A 23,258-nucleotide genomic window follows, 5' to 3' on the forward strand; every position below is an offset into this window, starting at 1 on the left:
AACCTTGTGCCTTTACAGATACCCCAGATCCTTAAACGCCCGTCGCAGAATCTCCCGAATCACATTCTGCTTCCTATTATTATACTCTATGACATCCTCCCCACTCGCAATACTAGCCGCAGCAGATTCCCTCTTGATGTTCTCATACAACTTCTTATCATCCTCGTTCTTCCTCAACCAATCCGTAAAGATCTTATGCCTCGCCGCCTCAGGACAATCCGGCCCCCAAACATGCAAATTCGTCGGTACATCCCCATAATCGCAAAAGAAGCGATGACCATGCCAATGAGGCTCTCTGAGCAGGAAATGAAATCCTTGGCTCTCTAGCTGTGAGACGTAGGAGGCTTCATCATTGATGTCGCGGACTGTGAGATCTATGTCGATGACTGCTTTTGCGGGGAGATTGGGAACGCTGGTTGAGCCGACGTGGTGAATGGAGATGGCTATGTCGCCGATGGCAGCCTCGATGCGCTTCTTTGCGAGGGCGAAGTGCTCAGGCCATGTTGGGTCTGGTTCGACGATTGCGATGGGGTGATTGACTTTGCGGAAGGCGATGCGCTCGACGCCGTTTGGGTCGAACTCGGAGTCTTTAAGCAAATCTTCTTTGGATACAGTCATGGTGAATTCGGTTGATGCGAAAAATAACAATTCAATACGTTAAGATATGATTTGGGAAAGGTCTTGGCGAAGTCGTTCATGTTGTTGTTCTTTTGTTCTCATGCCCCGCACGTGTTTCAAGTCAGCGATTCGCTGCGTGAGTTTTGGTCTGACTCACACGCCGATGCATGTGTTACGAGACATTGTCGCTCAATCGATTGACCGAGCAACGTGAATGATACTTCGAGATATCACAATAGAGCTGAAATAATAATTAACAAAATGTCTTTTACTAACTCCACCAGATAAAAGAGTATTTCATTTAGTTACTGACCCTCGACGGAGAAATGAAACAGCAGAAGCGCTTACACCAAAATGGTCGATCTGACACCAAAACGATCCGCTGTCCTCTTTTCCCCTTAGACTGGTATCATATGCAGGTAATGCACCAAAAACGGGAATACCATAAGCACTAACCAGCCCCTCCCAACAACCAGCCCGCCAGCCTATCAGTGCCATTCGGCCCTCGGTGCTCGGTTCTCATCGTAAGCACCGTCTTTCAACGCCGTCCATTCTTCCTATCCATCCCCGCCTCCACAAACTAACCGCTACTATGTCAAGCCCACTAGTCACTCGCCGCAACGGCAAGAAACAAGCATGTGAACCGTGCCGTCGCCGCAAAGTTGCATGCGACCACACTTATCCCATATGTCGGCGATGCAGTAGGCGACCCAATAGTGAAGCAAATTGCTATTACGCTTCACCCACTCAGGAAACCGCCGGTGAGGCATCGAGGTCACAGGGCTCAGCACAAACAGCGACAGCATCTAGCTCACAGCCGCTTCCAAGCAGACAACTCGGTCCTGATGATAGATTATGGAGTTCACCTGCGGCCCGAGCACCGGATGGATTCTTTGGTCCGGCCAGCTTCACGGCTGCATATCTCGAGACCGAGACCAGTCTTTCTGCAGGAGATCCTTCTGTTCCCGAGCGTGTACCGACTCCAACGCCCCCATCTATAGCCGAGATACATAACATGGCAAACATGGATCAAGGAGCGAACAACCTAGCTACGAGAATCTTACAAGCCATTCCAGAACAACCACCTTCTGAAGATCGCTGGTCTGGTCTAAATTGTGACGACTGGGTACGCATAGTGGGCAAGAAATTGGTCGAAAGCACATGGGCTACACTCGGACCCTATCTGCGAAACCAGTCGCGCCTTCAATGGTTGGGAAGCATGATTTGTATAAATACAAGGAAGACGCTCACGGAAGACCAAGAGGATCCGCAATCCTGGATCGCGAGTTTCTCGGGATCAAATTTACGGTGGGAAGCTGTGGGGATCATGTTTCTATATGTCGCCTTGAATGAGGTATCGAACACCATGAGTCAAGATTCGAGAAGAATGTTAGAGGAGTATACGGAGTATGTATCATCCTGTATTACCCTTGCGAACATGGGAGGGAGTTCGGGCTCTTTGATGCTATATCTCCTGTATAAACGGTCTTTCTTGCATGCCTGTATGCATGGAGAAACTAGTGAGTATCTTTTGACTCGCACTCGAAAATTCCGGAGCTGATTCGATTTAGGTCTTCCTTTTTGGAAATTCCACGCCGAGACGGTCGCCATGCTAACCTTTGCCGGACGCCACGACAATTGTTCCAAGAACCTACGCGGTCCGACACATACCACAATACCATGCGAGATTCTTCGCCGTTTCTCATGTCAGGTATTTATAACCGACAAGTTCCTCGCTACGTTAGTCGGACGACCGCCCTTATTGTCAAGAAGGTTCTGCTCCGTTGAGTTGCCGCTGGATATAGACGATGTGACACTACTTACAGATAAAGAGAGTTTCGACAGATGTCGCGAGAGTCTTGATTTAGATGGGTGGGCTATCGATGGCCGTTTCCGCGCCGTGACTGTTTTGAGGATTCGAATGAAGATTGCTCTAATCCGAGATAGGATTCTGGAGTTTGTCATGGGTCACAATTGTGTCCATGACAACCGCGACTTTCTGTACGTGAACATACGGAATGTTGGATGGTTTTGCTAACCAGTCTACAGGAGCATCCGTGAGGAAGAAGAAAAGCTATATCGCGAGCTACCAATTCATTTTCTTTACAATCCCGCCGACGGAATGCAAGACTTGGACACCGAAGGGGCACATCAGAAAGTACTAGTCAGGTTGGACCATCTGCTAAACATGTTCCTCATAGAGCGATTGCTTGTGAAGCGTGATCTTAACTCCAACAGAAAGGATCTCTTAGTAATTAGCTTCGAGATGGTGGTTTTGACTTTGAGTATCTGGACCCAACGGCATGTATGGGCTGAAGTCAAGGGCGAGAATCAATGGACAGTAAGTACCCCATCCCAACTAAAACGCCGTTCTAACAATCCCCAGATAAGATCATATGCAACTCTCGCCGGTGCCATCCTCTGCATGGAGACCATAAATCCCAACCCAGTGGAAGACATTAACACAACTATCGCGGGCGAGACATACTCACGCTCGTCAATCATTCAACAACTAAGTCTTCTCGCCGGATCTTTGGGCTCGTCTCAAAGTTCTACATCGGTAAAAGTCAGGGCGGTGATTAAAAAGGTGCTTGATCACATCCTTAATGATCCGAGAGGACCGGCGACGCCTGTTGAACTGGAAGGGTTTGACTTTAATGCTGATTGGGATATATTTACGCAGCTGGATAACATGGACTGGCTGATGGATGATAGCGTGGAGTCATCCAATCGTGAAGGGTTTTGAGCGCAGAATGCCTCCTCGCTTAGGAAGGTCTTTGTAATTCTGACATACATAGCTTGACACTCGTTCGAGACCGTCGTGACGAATGGTATTCCCTTTTCAAATAACTGCATTTCTTGTCATTGGCCGGAGTTTCCGGAGTACTTGTCCCGGCTGCATGTAAGCTGCATACAACTATGCTCTGAAGGGACCGTTTATGTAAACCGGGTAAGATCCTATCTTCGGTGTTCGGTTCTGGAATCCCTTATCGCGGGGTAGAGACGGAGTTCTTGGCAATGCGAATAATAGGATCAAGAAGTGTGTATATAAATGGGAGATAATTCTGCCTTGGACTCCAGATTGCCATAGCTACTCATCCAGCAATCCAAGCAATCATCGTCGTGACTACTATCCACCATGGCTTCTCTACCCAAGACGTACAAAGCCGCTATCTTCGCTTCCGCGAACAAAGACCTTGTTCTGCAAGACGTCGAGCTCAAACAGCCCGACGCAGGCCATGTCCTCATCAAAGTCATCGCCTGTGGCGTTTGTCACTCTGATCTCTTCGTCAAGCAGGGTGTCCTAGGTGATGTATTCCCCCGCACTACAGGCCATGAAGCCGTCGGAGATATCGTAGCCGTCGGTGAAGGCGTTACAAGATGGATTGTCGGGGATCGTGTTGGAGCCGCCTGGCACGGAGGTATGTCATCTATCATTTTATGCATCGACTTAGTACTGATAGACCATTTAGGTCACGATGGGACCTGTACCTCATGCCAACGCGGCAATTTCCAAACCTGCGACAATCAAGTCGTCAACGGCGTGACTGTAGACGGCGGCTACGGAGAATACATGGCCGTCCGCGCCGAAGCAGCAGTCCGTATCCCCACTGACGCAAACCCAGCTGAAGTCGCGCCTCTTCTATGCGCAGGCGTAACTGTCTTCAACGCCATGCGAAACATGCACATCATGCAAGGCGGCCTCGTCGCAGTCCAAGGTCTCGGCGGTCTAGGCCACTTAGCACTACAATATGCTTCCAAAATGGGCTACACCGTCGTAGCTTTGAGTTCTGGCCCTGATAAGAAGGACTTTGCGATGCAATTGGGGGCGCATCATTATATCGACACTAAAGCTGAAGATACGACAGAAGCCCTGCAGAAGATGGGTGGTGCGAATATGATTGTCTCCACCGCACCGAATGCTAAAGCTGTAAGTCCCTTGGTCGCAGGCCTCGCGCCTATGGGCAAGTTGGTTGTTCTTGCGCCCCTTGGACCTGTGGATTTTGACACAGGTCTTATGGTTATCAAGGGTCTAAGTGTGCATGGATGGCCGTGCGGGCATGCGAAGGACTCGGAGGAGGCGATTGCTTTTGCGCATACTCATGGGGTTAAGTGTATGATTGAGACGTTTCCGTTTGAGACGGATTATCAGAAGGCTTTTGAGAAGATGGAGAGTGGGGAGGTGCGCTTTAGGTCTGTTTTGACTATGTAGATGGACATTTGAGGGAAGAAGTCAAATTGCAACGATGGTTGATGTATAGCTCGAACTCAGTTGTCGGCATCAGGGTCTTGAATATCCACTAAAATCGATCTCAGATTGTCCAGACATCCTAATTTCTTGTTTGACTTGTACCTCTATCAAATCATAAAGTGATTCCCTTCATAGCAAGCCACCCTTTCGCTTCATGAAATCCCAATATCGTCGTCAAGCAAAGTATTCCATACTCATCAACATCATCCCTCTTGACATTCTTCAGTCTTGTCATCATACAATCCAACCTACGAGTCTGTCAGCGTCATTCATATCTCCACGGCATCAAAGTTACTCACGGCTCAGCATGTATCAAATAATAATTGTCATTCCGCCAAGCAATCGCAAAGTCAATATGATCTTTGGCATCCCACAAATGCGCAGACATAGTCACCGACGGACTTACAATATTCTGACTGCATCGGTTCTCACCCTTCAGGTAGTAATACGTAACCACAAAAAGATTAATGATAGCTAGTGTTCGTCTCATCGACTCTTGTAGGATCCAGGCAGACCAGAAACTGTGCGCGGCAGATGAAGGACACAGTGATACTAGATCAAGATCACGGCTCGAGGTATCTGTATACCAGGATTCGCCAAAGTTGATCAGCGGGATTAGTGCATGAGCTGCTTCTTCTAGATGAGGCATGGTTGCTTCATATGTATAGCGGGCGCGAGGGTCGGTGTCATCTAGGCGCAAGGTTTGATACATGAATAGAGCTTGCGCATATGCCAGAGTCTCGTGTGGTGTCGTCGCTGGTGGACTAGAGAGAAGATCTTGCACGCGACACTCTATGTTCTCGCGAATTACTTTCGCGTTGAGGTGATTTTTCGCTGAATGCAGTGCAGCCGATGAGACGGCATCTGTCTCGTGTGAGCGAGAAAATGAATGGCAGAGAAGAAAACATACGCTGCATTGATCTTGGCATGCCTCCATCGTAAAGATGAGCATGACACCAGGGCATTTGGTTCATTGAAACCATTTGAGAAGGCGCCGCCATGATTTTATCCATTGCATATTGAAGTCGCGATGTAAGCACTCTCCCAACTTGAGGCGCAGCGACAAGTTGTGATGACTTCAGTGCATCGTGGGCTGTCAATGTCAAGCGAGAATCGTGACCGAATGATGACAGGCTATCATCAGTGCTAAGATTCGGCAATGAACTCTCAATATCCAATGAATCTTGATACAATGAATCTGCAAAGTCATCGGTAGGCAAGATATCATCAAGAATATCAAGACAAGAAGGGTCAAAAGAGCCAAGACCAGTATCCTCAGCTACAGGCGCTGAAGCAGGGGTACAGGTACGTGCCCGGGCTTGGGGATACCGGCATTCAATTCTCCGCTGAGAACAACGCTGACAGGTCGGACGCGCCTGATCACATCTCCTCCGAGACTTTTTACAGGCTTCGCATGACTTGCGACGTAAAGGAGGGTCATCGCGTTCCGATGCAGTAAGAGATGCCATGGCTCGAGGGAATAAGCAAAGGGGGAAAGATTTGGAGAAGCGGATTAGCGCAGCGCAGAATTACAGCGCAGGTCCACTATTCAGCGGAATTCCGCCTTAGTCATCACGAACAGCGCAGTTGAACAGCGCAAGTCTGAAGGTATAAAGGATAAATGTTTCAGTTGCAAGAAACGATATCATCTCATCAGTACTACACTATCTCTATTCTCCAATATGTCTCTTCCAACTGTCTACGTCGTCGCTGCAACTGGCACCCAGGGCTCAGCAGTCTGTCGTCAACTACGCCAACTAGGCTGGACAGTCCGAGCAACAGTGCGAAACATGCAATCAACACAGGCTCAAGCCTTAGCCAATATCGGTGTTATTCTCAACTCTGGCGATTGGAATAATCAAGATGCCCTCGCAGCTGGTCTTGAAGACTGCGACAAGTTATTCTTGGTTCTCGCTCCCAACTACACCGATTTGGATGATGAGCGAGTTTGGGCTCAGAACATCTTGTCTCTTGCTAAGCAGAAGGGTGTGTCTGATGTTGTCTACTCGAGCTCCGTTAGCGCTGATGCTCCTGAGAAACGCACTCTTCTTTCGCCCAAACATCTTCTCCCCAGGAGCCTTTTCGTCAAGAATGTTATTGAGGGGCTCGTGAAGCGCGCGGGCTTTGAGCATTGGACTATTCTACGCCCCGGCTTCATCATGACCAATTTACTTGCACCAAAGGCCCTCTTTTATCGCGACTTATTTGAGAATAACACTTGGTTGACAGCTTTGACGCCCGATACTCAGCTCAACTTGATCGACCCCGAAGACATTGCAAAGTTCGCCGTCGCTGCGTTGCACGACCCTGCGAAATTCCACGGTCACGGGATCGATCTTGTTGGGGAACGATTGACGGCTGTTGAGATGATGGAAGCTCTATCTGAGGTTGTGGGGCGCGAGATAACGGCTTCCTTTTACACTGAGGAACAGATCGCGCAGGACATTGAGAAGAATCCGTTTATTGGAGCATCGCTCTTTTTGCGGGATGGAGTGAAGCATGTTGATGCTGAGAAGGTCAAGACTTGGGGGGTTCCGATGGGTACTTACAGGGAGTTTCTTGCTCGAGAGAAGGAGGCTGTTCAGAAAACGTACAATTGAGCACGTTTCATCTTTGGTGGAGAGGTTTGCAGTAACAAAATCGAATGAACGTTCTATCAACCAATGAACACAAAACTAAAAAAACCCTTTGCCAGAAAGTACAAGAAGAAGAATACAAGCTTTGACCCTCGAACCGTGTCCCCTACTCATCAACAGCAGGATCAAATCCAGGAGCACCATCACCAGCAGCCTTCCTCAAGTTTTCAGTAAACTTATCCTCAGCATCCCAGAATTTGGGTCCAACACCACCATTCCAAGCATCGTACAAATAATCCCTCAGAGATCGACCGTTGACAACAGGCCAGTTGTCCCAGCCAACAAGGTTGCCAATGAACCACTGACCAGTGTAGTTCTCGACAGCATCGTCTCCCTCATTGGCCATGCGCCAACAGTGAGTTTCGCCCTTGTCTTTGTGGTACACGACCTTGGCGCGCTGGCCGTCGAGACGGGGTTCGTTGGTGGCGTGCTCGTAGTCGCCATGGCAGGAGGGCGCAACGCGCTTGACGTCTTCGCCTTGGACGAATACTACGATGTTTTCCCAGTCGTGGGTGTGGCCGTTGCCTATGCCTCCACCGATAGTGCCCCAGCTAGACAAAACATTAGATAATTGCCATCTCACGTCAAAAGAGGGATACTTACACAATCTGGTCCTTCTCAAAGTAGTACTCATACATAATAGCACACCAACCATTGTTACAGCGACGTCGAGAGTAAACATTGTTGTTCTCAAGACGGTTTGGATCACGACAATCAGCCGCGAGGCCCTTAAAGTAGACATCCTTTTGGCTCAGACCGCGGTTGGTGTTGCCGTCTTTATCGATGGCGGAAGTGTAGTAGCAGCCATCGGTGTCAAAGTCGGTGAGGGGCTGGAACTTGTGCTCAATCTCATGGGCGCCGTCGTCAAGACGGCCCATGAGGACACGCTTGGCGTGTTGGAGGGGAGATGCTTCGACGCTGAGAGCGCCTGCGAGGAGGGTTATGGCTGTGAGACCGTGCATTTTGGAGTTGTAGAGGTAAGAGAATTGGTTCAAGAGGGTGTTGAAGAAGGATGTTCAAGTGAGGGGATTGAGAAGAAGATGTTGATGAGGAGATGAAAAAGAGTTTATTGACGGAACAAAAAGCCTATTAAATACTATTTTGACTCTATCTCAACGTCAGAGGCTTTCCATACATTCTGTACTGACGATGTCATGAAACCGCCAGCCATCATCACAGCCACGACCAAAGTGAGAAGGAATACAGAAGGATGCACTATCCAAGAAGGATTCACGGATCAACAAATCATCACGAGTAAAATCATCTCTAGATTACCTCACTCTGCATATGCATATCATGCGTGGGCTCAGCTCGTTCCAAGTAGGACCACCACAACCAATCAGAACGTTTTCGCGTTGTACTCTAATTTAGATAAGCTTGTTTCTGGATCGAAGGATTTCGTCTGCGCCTCAACAGATCTGCATCTTGACCAATTGCATTCAATCGTTATGAGTTTATGTAAATGCTTATGTTGTATAAGCTTCTAAGTTGAAACGGACGAAGGATTAATTGCAGGATGGAGGCAGTTGGGGGCAAGGCAGACTTCGGGGTAGGGGATCCACTGTAAAACGTCCGTAGGGATCTGGTGGAAATTGGGATGTGCATTGACGCCGTTACACTAATTTGAGCGCTTTGGAGAAACACCAAGCTTCAGAATTGATTTTGCCAAGGCAATTTTTACCTTCTTACAATTTGGCCCTTATATCATTTGTACAACACAGCGACTGTGCTACTTGTGATTTGTACTGACAAACACACCTGCGCCTCCAAAGCCTTCTTCTCTGAGCCAATGAGATTATGCTCAAACCATGAATACATACCGCAGGGTCGGTAGTTTAGCCTACGAGTTAAAATTGAAACCCGATGGGACAAGGACTTGGAGATAGGTATATCACAGTTTAGATGGAGGGTTAAGCTTGTGGTGGGATAAACAGTCGCGTAATGTTTATTATAATGTATAGTATGTTCATATAATACCAGATGATGCTCATTCAACGCTATGCAAGATATATACTAGAAACATTCCATCATAAAGTCGAGTTTACTCGCTGGGCTGGATGGCAGAGTACATGCAGCCGACAGGCTTCTTGACGGGAGCAGCCTTGACGGTGAAGGGAACACAGTTCTTGTTGCCACCGGGGTTGTCGACGGAGTTGTAAACCCAGACAGACCAAGAAGCCTTCTGAAGGTTCTTGCTGTTGGGGCAGGCAACAAAGTTGGAGCCACCGTTGGTAAGGATACCATCCTTAGAGATCTCCCAGCCGCCGCGCTGAGCGTTACGGGGCATGGGCTGGGCACCAGTGGTGTAACCGAACTTGCCCTGACCCATGCCGGAGAAATCGACGTAGGCCTGCTGGCCAGGGTTGCCGAGGGAGTGGAGCCAGAGCTGGTCGCCCTGGAGGTGGAAGGTGACCTCGTTGTGCTTCTTCTGGTCGTCGCAGCTGGCGCCCTGGTCCTTGAGCTTCAGAGCGAAAGACTCCTTGGAAGCCTGGATGTAGTTGAAGTGGACGGGAGAGGCGGAGCGGAGGGCGAGGGCGTTGAAGTAGGTGTTCTTGGGGGTGGTGGCCTTGGGGGCGGCGGAGACGACGCCGGCGGCGACGAGAGGAGTGAGGAGAAGAGCCTTGATCTGCATGGTGGCGGTTGTTGGTTTGTGTGTTGGAAGGGGTTGAGATTAAGGTTGTTGGACTTGAAGTTGTAGATGAGCGAGTGAATGATGAGTGAGATGAGATGAAGTTGAAGGAACGGTCTGAAGGATCATCTTATATGTAGATTTGCCTCCCTTGCTTGACTTCATGTTGCATCGTCATAGTCTAGGATCACCCTTGGCATCGACCTCGTGATGGGTCCCGGGATCTAATCTAACGGTCGATTAAAGGGGACCGTTAGAGTCCAGAAGCTTGAGGGACAAAATAACCCAGTCATCTTCTGCCAGCTTAGTCTGCCACTTGGTCTAGTGTCTTTTTGGCAGCCTCAGCCTCAATGATAGTCCTTCTATTACCCACCTGGGGACAAATGTCGAGGTGCTAATTGAAGGAAAAACAAGGCTCTGAACTCACTCATGCCTAGGATCATGCTATCAAATTAAGTCCCGTTCTTTCTACCCCACTTCTAGAATGAATACGAGGTCCCCACCGGTATGTCTCCCTGAAATAAAGCATTGACCCATAAATCTCGCCCAATTATGCGTTGAGAAGTCATGCAGTCCCGCCGGGTTATCCGAACTAACCCCAAGGCCGTTTTAAATATAGCTACGGGTAGATGTTTACCCACTCGGGCTTCCCAGAGCCTAACCTGTAGTCTAGACCTGGCTAGCCACGCCTCGATTGTTTGACAGACGCGTGACAGCTGTATACTGACATGGCTCGGATCTAGAACGATGTCTATTTCAGCTTTTTTAAGAAACAGGTCTTTCAAAGCGTATCGACAAATCAACACCATGGCAATTACGCATTTTGAAGCCAATGACATGTCGACTCTGGGTCTAAAGGCTTATTTAACAAGTATTACAACATCGATATATAATTAGTGTCTTGATGTAGGGTAGTATAATTATATTCTCCGATCTTGAGGAGAATAATCGTGCACATGTAAGAACCTAAAAAACAAATGTAAAAAAGAAGGAATCTAGGACTCATTGCGGGGCCCTAAGTAAATGCCTCAGAGAACTTATGGTTAGACCTAGCGATCCCAATTAAACACATTCTCTTCAAGAGCTCCCTCTTGCGTGCACAAGGGCCCCAAACGGGATATCGTCCGCACTATTACATCGTAGTTATGTCGGAATCATTGTGTTCAAATTGCCTATCGTTTCAAGATTCATTGCAAAGCCCCACCTCCGACTGAACATCCAAGCTCTCCACGATTCGGCACGACAGGGATGCGCGCTTTGTCGCGTCATCTACCAATCACTGATCTACGATGGAGGTGTCTCACTTCAAGATACCAACGCGCCTATCGATATCATGATCAAGGACTCCACCATTGATTCTGATTCGGAGGAGTCCCGACTTGACATATTGTCGGTCAAGGTTCAACAACGGAATTCTGCTGGTAGTACATATTTATCCGTTCTGTTTAACAACGGAGGACAGAAGCGAGCTTTTGAAGCCTATCGAGAACTTGTTGGTCAGCTTCAAGACCTTTCCTCTGACGAGGGAATGCAGAATATTGTTCGTTTGACTTCAGGATGGATCCGAGAGTGCAGGGATACACACATCCGATGTAGACATCCGGACACTCAGAGTCGCATTAATTGCTTACCTACGAGGCTCGTCGATGTCAGATCAGATGAAGATACTCAGCCTCCGCGACTGTTCATTCCCGGTAAAAACGAGGGTTCTCATAGTATCCAATACGTTGCTCTGAGCTACGCGTGGGGTCCGGCCAGCAACCACTCAATTAAAACCACTGCAACTAATCTTCAAGCGATGATGAAAAATCTGCCTTGCTCTCAGCTTCCAAAAACGATTCAAGATGCAATCGTCTTGACTCGTAAGCTCGGCTTCAAATATTTATGGGTTGACGCGTTGTGTATTTTACAAAGCGAAGGACCGGACGATGTGAATCACAAAGAAGACTGGTCCTGCGAAGCTACGCGTTTTGGATACTATTACCAAAACGCAACAGTTACACTGTCAGCGACTGGCGCCATCTCTTCCGACGACGGATTGTTCTTACCGAGGCCTGCCCAAGCCTTTGATCGCGAGCCTGTGATCTTGCGACGGAAGATTCCTGACGGCGAAACTAGAGAAATCTCAATCCTTCCGAAGGTACCAAGCTGGATATCAGAAATCAAGGGAGCCCCACTATATGATAGAGGCTGGGCTATCCAAGAACGGATGTTATCGACGAGAGTTGTACATTTCGCGAATAATATGGTCTTGTGGGAATGCCATCAGTGTCGAGCTACAGAAATTGACCACGATGGGCTGAGTCTGAAGGATAGCGATAGAGGGATGGTGTACGAAGAGGTCTCGGATTTTATGCCTGTATTTCGCAATCTACAGAGGCAAGGCAAAGGAGCGAGTCAAGTCATACGCGAGTGGTATAGCTTCATCGAGGGCTACACCGGTGCTAAGTTCACCTTTGCAGGCGATCGACTTCCTGCTTTATCGGGTATCTCTGCTCTGATCCAGAAGTACATCCCTCAGAAATACGGGGCTGGATTGTGGGAGTCAGCTATTCCCGAAGGGTTGGCCTGGTTGAGAGAAGCAGACTCAGCGATGTGCTGGACTGATCTGGTGAATTGTTCCGGGATCAGAGAGGATTTCCAGCTCAAGCTGCCATCTTGGTCCTGGGCTACTAGCAGAGGGCCAGTGCGATTCCTCTCATCGCTGGATACTTGGGAGACAATGCTCGAAGTGGAAACCTGGGAAGTGAAATCTGCGGGTGTAGATACATCTGGACAGGTGCTTGGCGCCCAACTACGAGTTCGAGGCGCGTTTGGCCTGTTCGATCTGTCTGACTTTGGACTGAAGCTTGATGTGGATCCAGAATCTAGAACACGGCTTCTAGAACACGAAGGACAAGTGGGTTATACTCGAGCAGCTTTTATGGATGCCGAAGTGACAACGCAGTGGGTCTCCGAGGCCTGTCCTTGCATACTGGTTGGCACCGCGTATGTTCCCGGTTCGGGTCGCACGGACGGCGTCACCGGTTGTGCTCTTATTTTAGAACGGACCGGTAGCTTGTATGGTTCTATTGAGGAGTATCGACGAATCGGTTTCCTTTGTCTTCCTTTCGAAGACTGGCGGTCTAAGAGTTGCAACCAGAAAACAATTGAGTTGGTATGATTACTAAAAACTCAGGCCAATAGAAGAATTCAAAAGCGCCCAACCATTCCAGTCCTCTCGGAAAATAAGTCATAGCGTCTAGAGGCTCAAAGCTTTTTGCAAACAATGTGCTGCAGGTGTGATTTTCAGCTGAGGTTCTACTGTTTGCAATGTTTCTCTTTACGACTCTTGATTGGCTGCTTTATTCGGCTGGCAAATGGGATGGCTCGGAACGGTTTTCCTCACGTGACAGGGATGGTGAATTTGTCCTCAAGTCATGAACAGGGAATTTGATTTATTGACAACACCTTTTACCTACGGCAAGAATTTGTCTTGCCAGTCTCAGTAGACTCCAGAGACAAGCCAATTTTGACCTCTCCTCCTGTGACCTGCTAGCATACCGAGTCCCGTGGCTCTAGGATGGCATCAAGCTCGGGCAACGCGTCCTTGCGCCCTCTGATGCCTCGATTAAAAGAGAGGCCGCCATTCCGCCCGCCAGCGCCGACACCGCTGACCGCGAAGCGCAAGCCTGTTGCCAGTGCGTGTGAGAGATGCAGAAAGCGCAAAGTGAGGGTATGACATACCTAGCCGGATTTGCGGCTCCAGTGACTGACTAGCGGCAGTGTGATGCCAATCGACCATCGTGTGGTGCATGCGTGTCGTGCGGACAAGAGTGTAAATACGCGACTGTTCCTGACGAAACTAGGCACAACGCCTTGAGACGCAGGAATTGGGAGTTGGAGAATCAACTGCAGGAGATTCGTAGTTCTCAGCAGCATCTCCAACAGTTTGTCGAAGCTCTCAAGTTCGTCGACGACAATGCTGCGGCTTCTATTGTCCAGCAGCTACGGAATGGAGCCAGTGTATCGGAGCTGGCTCAGGATGTTAGCACTGGCAACCTTCTTCTCCAACTGTCCGACCGTCCAAGTTTGGCCGGGCGAGATGAAGAGGCAGAGAGCTCTGTGACAAGGCCGTCAAAGCAGACGGTCACGGACGACCGGTCGCTGGTTACTGCCTCCGCATACGCGGAACTGTTTGACCTACTACGAACAGCAAGGGACGAAGATGCCTTGGATATCCTCCGCAGAATCAGACAAGGGCACGGCATTGATACCACTTTGCGCAAAGCAAAGGAAGCGAACCCAGTGGCACAGCTTTTCCTTGTACCCGAAACTCGACGGTGGTACCAATTCCCACATCGTTCGTCCTTCCCACACTTTCTTGAAGTAGAGGACAACCCGTATCTCAGCTCGTATATGTACAAAGCAACCATCAGGGAGCCTTCCACTCCGCAGGTCCAAACAAGCGATAGGCAAAGCACTTTGAACCAAGTTTTATATACGACGCCTTTCCATGCCGCCAAGATGGTAGATCCATACCTCTGGGACATCAAAGCAGCCAGATGGACCAACGTCACGAATGACAATCAGCTGGTCTCAGAGCTCTTGAACTCCTACTTCCTCCATCACTATACAATATATATGGGGTTCCATAAAGATTACTTTCTGGAAGACTTGGCTAATGGCCGGACACAGTTCTGTTCCCCATTGCTGGTTAATACGCTACTGGCTGCCGCGGCCCATACATACACGAGCATACCTGATCGCGCAAAGTTTTGGAGCCCACAAAATCTGGCATATCAGTTCTTAGCTGAGGCGCGACGGCTGTGGGAGATACAGGAGGGCCAAAGCAGTCTGACGGCCATCCAAGCCGCCATTGTACTGAACATCATATATGATTGCGACACGATGGACAAAATCGGGAGATCATACCTACTTCAGGCTGTCGCTATGGCCCATGACCTCAAGCTTTTCCAATCCTCGTCAAACAAAGTTATGTCCAAGAAGATGCAGCGGGCCAGGACCTTTACTGCATGGTGTCTGTTCGCTTGGGATGCTATGCATAGCTTTCATTACCGCCTGTCACCTTTATTTGATGAAGCACCCGAGTGTCCCTTACCCTCTGCACACGACCATCCCTCCTGGTATCCCGAGATCTATGTGAGATATCCCCTGGATAACACTATTGTACCCATTGGGTTTGGTCCTGCTATGAAAGCGATGGTAGATCTACAGCATATCGCACATAATGTTTCGCGTTACTACTGGAGTGGTCACAGTCAACCAGCCAAGGATCCATCACCTTTCCGTCTTCAATTAAACGGTTGGGTCAGCAGCTTACCCGAGCCGCTTACATTCAATAACATCATCCTACCCATGCATTTACGCATTCACCTTGAGTACTATAGTATACTCGTGAGTCTGATACAAGTGCAGAGAGATACTATGCCGGTCCCATTTTTGGAGCGTCCTTCCAACCAAGATGAGGGCGAAATTGGGCGCCAATACATACGCATCGAGACCCTCATCCGTCTGTACTATATGCATCACAATCTCGAAATATTCGATCCGTATTTGGTTGTTACCCTACTCATGCTTGGCAACTATGTTGTTGACATTCTTGATACAACGCCGTTACAGGCAGATGATATAGAACTGTACCGCTCAACCCTGATTCTCTGTGCACGTGGCCTCTGTGCTCAGGGAAACAATAGTTATATCTCCACGATGGTGTACTTAATGCTCCGAAACCGCATGAAAACGCGCGAGCATGCCTTGCTGGAAACATACGTTCACAATGAGCCCAGTGCCGATCAGGAGTCTATTGTTGGTTATAATCGGTCCAATTATCCTGTGCCGATCATCAAGATTGATGAGGATCCGCGGACAGTATTGTTAAGGAAGTTAGTTAAATCCTACGAGGCACTATCAGTGGACGAGTCATAGACAGTCATGTTGGAAGGAGCAGATAATAAGCTGAGAATACGAACATAACAATCCAGGTGTCGTTACACTAATACTATCTACTAAGTTTATAGCTGTCAGAGAACCATATGTACGGCATTCTTTGATACCTTTCAGCTGAAACTGCTTTCCACTCCATCCGTGATGATGTGGGGGCCTTCAGCTGCAATATCACTCCTGGTACTTGCTTGGTACAGACAGTTATTGCCGTCTGAAAGTAGGCCGATGTGAGTGCATCAAGGCATTTGAATCATTGTAAGCGATTAAATAACCAAGTGGTACAAATGTGCTTCAGAGTCTACCTCAAACGGGCCGCCCGTCTCTTCTCAATAGCCAGCCACGCCATTTCCTCATCTCTTCTTATCTTCCTTTGCTCTTGGCATAGCTGCTGCGCCGTCTTCCCCTCCCCATTCAACATTTCTACGCCCGTAGGCCCAGCTGCCTTGGATAGTATCGCCATCACATTATCCTGCAGCCTTTCCCTCTCGTCAAGTGAAGCAGATCGACGAAAGGGACTCAAACCAGCCAAGTGAAGAGCTGTGTCCTGAGCCGCATTTCTCAGAGTAACATCAGCGCCGCGCTGAAGCAATGCGGAAATCACATCAGCATGATTCACATCCATAGCTGCATGATGTAGAGGTGAATTCCCAGCTTCGTCGGTATCGAGTACAGAGGCGCCATTGGCAATCAGAATGTCTATAGCTTTGACATCGACAGTTGAAGAGGCAAAGGGGTCACTTAGCAGGGTGTGTAGTGGAGTCTCCTTCTTGTTGTTGTGTATGCTTGCAGCTGCCCCTCTGGTACAAAGTAGTTCGACAACGGCGGTATAGTGCTTATGTTGTCGCAAACGATGTTGGGTAGCAATGTGCAAGGGCGTATTTCCATCCATATCCTGGCTATTGACCGCCTCGGGATGGGCTTCTGACAGAAGCTCGATAACCCTGATCAGTCTTTCGGTCTCTTGTTCAACCACCGATGAAGGTACGTTCATCCATCCACGCCTTCGGTGGCTGCGAGTTGCCCAGTGGAGTGGAAGACTGTCGGTGCTATCGCGAACGGATACAGTGTCTGTAATGTTGACACCAGCGCCAAGTAGGACCTTAATTGCATTGAGGTTGAGGTGAAAGGATGCGATAGAAATCGAGGCAACGTTGGAAACGTCATCCATTTCCTCGTTCGTCCATCCCATTCTGAAAGGGTCTCTTGTTAGCTTGAAATAAATATCAGCGCCGTCTTGAATAAGTCTCTTGACCAGCTCAGTTCCTGCCCATTGCACAGCCAGCGTTAGAACTGTATCACGGACACCCATATCCGGTGACCAAGGCTCAACTATATCAGAGGCAGAAGCACCCTGATCTAGCAGCAAATTCATGATAGCAGTGCTTTTCTCGGTGGACGGTCGCATTTTGTCGTATACCGAATACCTGTCAGCGGCAGCCGCTAGGGGCGTGTAGCCACTGTCGTCGCGCTCGTGGATATCGGCATTGTTGTCAAGCAAGAATTGCACCATTTCCATATGACCATGTCTAGCAGCTTCATTAAGCAGGCAAAATCCGAGCTCTTTATAAATGACAAATCCAGGCCTGATGGTGACCGTTTCTTGGTGGGCCAGAAGAACCTGCAGCGCCTTGAGACTTCCGCTTTCGGCTGCGTTATAAAAGGGAGACCAAGAGGGCGGGTCTTCATAACACTCGTTTCCGACCGCGGAAGGCTTAATGCTAAGATACTGTTTGAGCGCTATGTCATCGTCGTTGCGAATGATGGTATGAAGAAGGTCATTCCAGTTGTCTCCAGATTCGTACAAAACGGTACCATCTTGACACGTCATTGTCATGTGGACGTCGACAGGTTCAAGATCTTTGTTAGAATCTGGGTCAATGCTGAATTCCTGATAGAGTGACCCTGAAGCAAGCTGTGGAGGAGACATGGTGAAGATTGGCAGATGGGAAAGGAAGAGACTCAAATGTGATGACAAGTGCGGGTACTTAGATATTTATGCAACTACTGTATTTACCTGCAGTGACTCATCGGCCAACTGGATGGGGCTATGTATGTCATCTCGAGCCTAGCCTCCACTCCTAGATTGGGTCTTCCTAGTTACACGCCGTAAGAAACCCACCCCTATAATCCCCATCAAGTTTTACTCCCTGCACAGACACAACAGTGTACCCGCAGAGGAGAAGAGGCTTGACTTATCTGCTCTCAACCTCCTCTACCACCTCGACCACCACGACTAGCCCCACCTCGGGGAATGCGGCCGAATTGGTTCTGCTGTCGTTTCCACGCCGGAATATCCTGCTCTTTCCAAGCTTCCCTCTTCTCCTCGCACAACTGTCGTGGGCTCTTACCCTCTGCATCTACGAGTTCCATCAGTCCATCTCCTCCAACCTTTACCAACATTCCTATTACTTCATCTTGCGCCTTAATCTTCTCCCCAGCTTTAATTCTCAAAGCCTTCGGCCGATAGGTACCACGGGCAGCTCTGTGCAGAGCCGTTTCCTGTTTCGAGTTCTGCCGGGCAGGATCAGCGCCGTGATCGAGAAGAAGCGACGCAGCATTGCCATAACACAAGGTATCGGCTACTAGATGCGAAGGCGTATTGCCATCATCATCGGCATCCGTTACATTTGCGCCGTGCGCAAGCAATGTTAGTATAGCCGTTGTATCCATAACAGGCGCCCGCTCATTCGATGTCTCATAGTGTGATTCGATACCATCGAGCTTGAATAAAGAGTGTAGAGGCGTCTGGCCCTTGTGATTGCGAATGCTGGCGTCTGCGCCCCTTTCACATAGAAATGTGAAAACAGGAGCGTACAGCGCGTCATGGCGGCCCATCGCCCGGGCAGCGTAATGCAGCGGTGTGTTTCCGTCGTTATCCTGAACATTGATCGTCGTGGGATCCAAATTCAGAAGAAAGTCGATAACGGCTGTGATGTTCGGTACCCTCTCCTGCAATACCCAGGCAGGAAATTCTGAGCCTCCACCTAGGATAGCGTTTTGGGTAGCCCAGTGGATAGGCAGGGTTCCACGGCTATCTTGAGAGTGGCACATCTCTTGGGTTTGCATGCTACCCTGAACACTGCCAAATATGGTTTTGACAGCGTCGAAATTTGCAAAAGCGCATGCAACGAAAAGTGCGTCAACTTCAAAAGTATCTCCAGGTTGGTTCCAGAATTTCATCGCCCGTTTCGTTTTGGTCACCTTGGTACGAATCTCTGCGCCTCCCTCGATAAGCCTTTTGATCAACACAGCGCCTGCCCAACTTGAAGCTAGAGTGAGGACTGTTTCAGATAACGCGTCCATATCTGTATAGTCAATGACATCACTTGCAGAGGCGCCATAGTCGAGTAGAAGATTGACAATTCCCTCGTTTCTGGGTGGGTTACCAGCTTCATCAGAGCCCAGTATAAAAAACTTGGTCGGATAGAAGTTTGCTGCTGATAGTATTGGAGTGAGCCCATGGGGATCCCGTTCGTGGATATCAGCATATAGTGGCTGATTTTCGAGTAGGAATTTAGCGACGTCGATATGACCCCATTTGACTGCCTCATGCAATAACTCGTAACCGCGCTCCTTGAACCGAATTGGTGCAGGGTTTGAAACGTCTCCCTTGGTCCCATAGGCGAGGAGCATCTGCAGTACACCGAGACATCCGTTTAAAGCGGCAACATGGAAGTAGTCCATACGTAGGGTATCCCGAATAAGTTCAGAGGGAATATCGGGCGCTCTCGGGACGGCCCATGACCCATTGGCAAGATACTCCCGAAGAGCTCTCGTGTCGTTGTGCGAGACTATAGTGCAGAGTAAAGTAAAGTCGCGTTGTTCATACAACATAGAACCATCTTCATCCGTTGCCGTCACATTCGGCTGCAAAGGGAGCCACGCGCCTCTTCGTTCAACCTCGGCGTCGGTGAAGGGGCTGTAGGCTGGATTCCTTGTATAGCTGACAGGTGAATCCATGACTGATTGATGTGACTGACTTGATTGAGGAACAGGAAAACCGAGCAGGCCAGTGCGTATCAGTAGTACCTTTCTAGCAGGGGAGGCTTAGATTTGCGTTATAGAAGTAGAGTTCTAAGCCAGTCTATAGCTCTTCTTTAGGAGAAGAATCAGTAACACCTTTATTTCAAGGAGGATGATGCGAAAACCGATTCGGCGATACACACAGATTGTGCGAGTACAGAATACCTGTAGGCAAGATTAGATTCGACTCAGTCTAACTCGGTTGCCTGATCTTGAAGTGGATATTGCAACTTATTCATGGAAGAAGCTGCCGGCTTGGCATTGAAACGCATGCGATTCGGCCAATAGCTAGTCGTCTGTCCCTGGGGCATGTATGAGATTCCATCATCAATGCTCGGCGAGTGATTCACTGTTCTCAGCTCCATAATACAGGGTGAAATGATACGGAGACCCACTGTGACCTGCCTGTATCCACCAACCCATGTACTGCGTACTGTGGTTCAGGACCATCCGCCGGAGCAGTATAATCATGTAAGGTTCATCCCAGCTGATCATGCAACCAACGCTCCTCGAAATTATCGATCTGAGTCTGAAAAAGAAAAGACTGTGTCTTTCCATAGCGCACGAGGCAAGAGGGACCTTCTTTTCCTTTCCCAACATGAAATCTCTACACTAGCGACTAACACGGCCAACACAGCTAATAAGAATCCATAATTATCTCGAGTTGCCACCGAGGACAAGGGTGAGGGAAGAGGACCAACAAAAGACGCATTGTTGGATTTTCCCTTCACCAAATCCCTCATTTGACTCAGGTGCCATGGCTTCTGGCCTCGACTATGTAAGAAGCCGTCTTTGACATAAACCTGAATTGTCAGCATATAGTTGAGATTTAACAGATACATAGACTAATAAGCTAGTAACCATAGCGTATAGGATGAGGAGTAGCTACGTCCCTATGAAGCTTATAAAAGCTTTTGCGTCCTGTTATAAAAACACAAACGCTAATAACATAAATCTTTCCCTTGGACTTTTCAGCCTTGTACTCGATTAAGCATGCAATATATATAAGAAAATTACTGACTTACGGCATATCAAGATATTGAATCTAGGTATATTTTAATTTATAGGAGAGAACAATATTTTATAAACCTCAAGTTATTACTGTTTGCCGCGTATTCAAAAGAGTACTGCAACATCGTCTTCTAGGTTTAATTGTACAAAGACTCTAACTATCTTCCAACAGTGAACTCAGAGATGCACGATAGCTTTTACTGAAAGGGCCCTGAGAGGTCGTCGGCGCCATTGCCACTGGGCAACCAGTTCTGATCAAAGGCCCCAGGGGCTGGTCTGTAATAGAGTTGACCCCAGTTGGACTGGTGGTCATTGGGCACTTGCTGGATCAAGATATCAGGCCAGATTCTTGCCAAATTCTGCGGGGAGAACGTTCCTTGGTCGCGAAGCCAGAGACCCTATCAGATACCTTTTTAGTGTCCTGTCCTTTACTTGATTCATAAAATAGAGATACTTACAAATCTATTGATCGATCGAGCCATGGAAGTTGAACGATGCTCTTCTCTTAGAGTCTCAAGTGACCTCGAGTAGTCATGACTTGGATACCATAGACCACGATTCCGCTGATTGACGTAGTTACAGTTGAAAGGTTCCATGCGAATGTTGTAGTTTCTCATCGCGCCTCTGTTGTAACGACCGTTTGCGTATGAATCGGTAAATCTGTAAAAGAAAGACATTAGCACTGTTCAAATGAATCACAGTTATGCGCACTTACCTCCATTGAGCTCGACGGTGCAGTGTTACTCCAGTATGAACAGGGCGTTCAGGAAGTTGTGTGCCCTGGCTGTGGTACATGCCAAAACTAGAGACACCGATCTCCCAGTCGAACGAACCGATCCTGAAGGTCATCTCGCTTAACGGGATGTGGAGATGGACAACAATCCATCGATCGCGATCCTGGCTGTGATTTGGATCAGAGAAGCGATCTTGAATCGCTGTGATTGGTCGTCTTCCGAGATCTGGTCCAATCCAGAAGCCTATCTCCAGGATGACCTGGGTTGGGGGGCCTGGGTCGTTGGGATCTCTGCTCTCAAGCCATCTCATGTAATGTAAACTTAACTGACCGTTGTTGATTCCGTCAAGGGCGGTCGCAATAGTTGGCGCACCGACCAAATTAAGTCTTCGAGCTTCAAGAAGGTGCCGCTTGTCAGATCCGGGACCGGCGGGTGAAGGAATCTCGCATAGAGCCTCTTCAAGGCTTCCAACATCTTCCATACCCTCACTAGATTCGCCAAGATTACACAATGACTCAATGGCCACAAGAGTAGGACTTCGCGCGGGACCGCCGCTGATGTTACCCCCGGGGAACACCGCATTATGCAAAGTGCTGATATTAGCAGCTGTGTCTCGGAAGCGAGACTGTCGCATGTTCCTCCGCCAAATATCTACCATGTCCCGTCGAGCGATCTCAGCCCCGATTAAAGTGGCTGTAATGGGGACGAGAGCAGACAGGACTGCACTTTGGTCCAGTCCGCGAGGTTGAGACAGGTCTCGTCTCATTACCCCGAAATCAGAAGTGTACTGAGACCTCCACTCTTCAGGACACTCAGGATCTCTAAGAAACCTGGAAAGGAGATGGTCAAACTGCTCTGCAGCGTAATCACGGTACTGGATAATAGGTTTCTCGTCTTTGTCAGACTCATTGTCGCCAGCGCAGCAATATCCCTCGAAGCCATAGTTGCAGTTCTTAGTATTAGCAAGGTTTCCAGTGTTACCAAATGACGTGCTGATGTCCTGCGCAGCAATTCAAGTAGACCCATAGGGACAGGAATTAGTACAAGCCTGCGAATTAATAAATAAGACTTTGTGACTAACCTACTCGTAGTTCTTAAAAGCCTTGGGAGTCTTAGTACAGTAGAAATTATACTTCTTACCTTTCTTGCAACTCCTTTGACCACTAAAACCTCCCCGGGATCCTATAACAAAAGACAAGAAGCCCTTGGCGCAGGTATTATCATTATTATCGTAACAAATATCTATCTATCCGCACTTTAACCAAGGCTTCACAGACTCAGTAGTATTACAATAAGCGGTCTGCCACCTAGATTTCTTGCAACCGGCATAATAAGTACCAACCTCAACTTTACCGCTGTTGCAGCCAACAGTGCAGTAACTACTATTGTAAAAGCCTCGCTAGTAATAC

The 23,258-nt window shown here is 48.6% G+C and overlaps 10 protein-coding genes across 10 annotated transcripts; 4 read left to right on the forward strand and 6 right to left on the reverse strand.

Moving 5' to 3' along the window:
* Nucleotides 1-12: 12 nt before the first annotated feature.
* On the reverse strand, nucleotides 13-618 carry FIESC28_03804 (uncharacterized protein; the record flags this gene model as incomplete). Its single annotated transcript, XM_031157953.1, has 1 exon — nucleotides 13-618. One exon carries the CDS (start codon nucleotides 616-618, stop codon nucleotides 13-15), a length of 606 nt encoding a protein of 201 aa, XP_031018016.1.
* Nucleotides 619-1,210: 592 nt separating this feature from the next.
* Nucleotides 1,211-3,364, forward strand: FIESC28_03805 (uncharacterized protein; the record flags this gene model as incomplete). Its single annotated transcript, XM_031157954.1, has 4 exons — nucleotides 1,211-1,844; nucleotides 2,445-2,619; nucleotides 2,668-2,959; nucleotides 3,005-3,364. The coding sequence occupies 4 exons, from the start codon at nucleotides 1,211-1,213 to the stop codon at nucleotides 3,362-3,364; spliced, it is 1,461 nt and encodes a 486-aa protein (XP_031018017.1).
* Nucleotides 3,365-3,757: 393 nt separating this feature from the next.
* Nucleotides 3,758-4,831, forward strand: FIESC28_03806 (uncharacterized protein; the record flags this gene model as incomplete). The annotated part of the gene is made up of 2 exons (XM_031157955.1): nucleotides 3,758-4,040; nucleotides 4,092-4,831. The coding sequence occupies 2 exons, from the start codon at nucleotides 3,758-3,760 to the stop codon at nucleotides 4,829-4,831; spliced, it is 1,023 nt and encodes a 340-aa protein (XP_031018018.1).
* A 1,721-nt stretch (nucleotides 4,832-6,552) lies between these two features.
* On the forward strand, nucleotides 6,553-7,470 carry FIESC28_03807 (uncharacterized protein; the record flags this gene model as incomplete). Its single annotated transcript, XM_031157956.1, has 1 exon — nucleotides 6,553-7,470. One exon carries the CDS (start codon nucleotides 6,553-6,555, stop codon nucleotides 7,468-7,470), a length of 918 nt encoding a protein of 305 aa, XP_031018019.1.
* A 142-nt stretch (nucleotides 7,471-7,612) lies between these two features.
* Nucleotides 7,613-8,468, reverse strand: FIESC28_03808 (uncharacterized protein; the record flags this gene model as incomplete). The annotated part of the gene is made up of 2 exons (XM_031157957.1): nucleotides 7,613-8,057; nucleotides 8,110-8,468. 2 exons carry the CDS (start codon nucleotides 8,466-8,468, stop codon nucleotides 7,613-7,615), a joined length of 804 nt encoding a protein of 267 aa, XP_031018020.1.
* A 1,079-nt stretch (nucleotides 8,469-9,547) lies between these two features.
* On the reverse strand, nucleotides 9,548-10,138 carry FIESC28_03809 (uncharacterized protein; the record flags this gene model as incomplete). The annotated part of the gene is made up of 1 exon (XM_031157958.1): nucleotides 9,548-10,138. One exon carries the CDS (start codon nucleotides 10,136-10,138, stop codon nucleotides 9,548-9,550), a length of 591 nt encoding a protein of 196 aa, XP_031018021.1.
* Nucleotides 10,139-10,942: 804 nt separating this feature from the next.
* On the forward strand, nucleotides 10,943-16,063 carry FIESC28_03810 (uncharacterized protein; the record flags this gene model as incomplete). The annotated part of the gene is made up of 6 exons (XM_031157959.1): nucleotides 10,943-11,006; nucleotides 11,218-11,878; nucleotides 11,932-11,997; nucleotides 12,050-13,292; nucleotides 13,697-13,815; nucleotides 13,984-16,063. 6 exons carry the CDS (start codon nucleotides 10,943-10,945, stop codon nucleotides 16,061-16,063), a joined length of 4,233 nt encoding a protein of 1,410 aa, XP_031018022.1.
* A 316-nt stretch (nucleotides 16,064-16,379) lies between these two features.
* On the reverse strand, nucleotides 16,380-18,008 carry FIESC28_03811 (uncharacterized protein; the record flags this gene model as incomplete). Its single annotated transcript, XM_031157960.1, has 1 exon — nucleotides 16,380-18,008. The coding sequence occupies one exon, from the start codon at nucleotides 18,006-18,008 to the stop codon at nucleotides 16,380-16,382; it is 1,629 nt and encodes a 542-aa protein (XP_031018023.1).
* A 275-nt stretch (nucleotides 18,009-18,283) lies between these two features.
* Nucleotides 18,284-20,041, reverse strand: FIESC28_03812 (uncharacterized protein; the record flags this gene model as incomplete). The annotated part of the gene is made up of 1 exon (XM_031157961.1): nucleotides 18,284-20,041. The coding sequence occupies one exon, from the start codon at nucleotides 20,039-20,041 to the stop codon at nucleotides 18,284-18,286; it is 1,758 nt and encodes a 585-aa protein (XP_031018024.1).
* A 1,271-nt stretch (nucleotides 20,042-21,312) lies between these two features.
* Nucleotides 21,313-22,875, reverse strand: FIESC28_03813 (uncharacterized protein; the record flags this gene model as incomplete). The annotated part of the gene is made up of 4 exons (XM_031157962.1): nucleotides 21,313-21,513; nucleotides 21,574-21,775; nucleotides 21,831-22,780; nucleotides 22,831-22,875. The coding sequence occupies 4 exons, from the start codon at nucleotides 22,873-22,875 to the stop codon at nucleotides 21,313-21,315; spliced, it is 1,398 nt and encodes a 465-aa protein (XP_031018025.1).
* Nucleotides 22,876-23,258: the final 383 nt, after the last annotated feature.

Source organism: Fusarium coffeatum (genome assembly GCF_003316985.1).
Source record: "Fusarium coffeatum strain FIESC_28 chromosome Unknown BRIP53273_contig_78, whole genome shotgun sequence".
In the NCBI taxonomy this organism is placed as follows: Eukaryota; Fungi; Ascomycota; class Sordariomycetes; order Hypocreales; family Nectriaceae; genus Fusarium; species Fusarium coffeatum.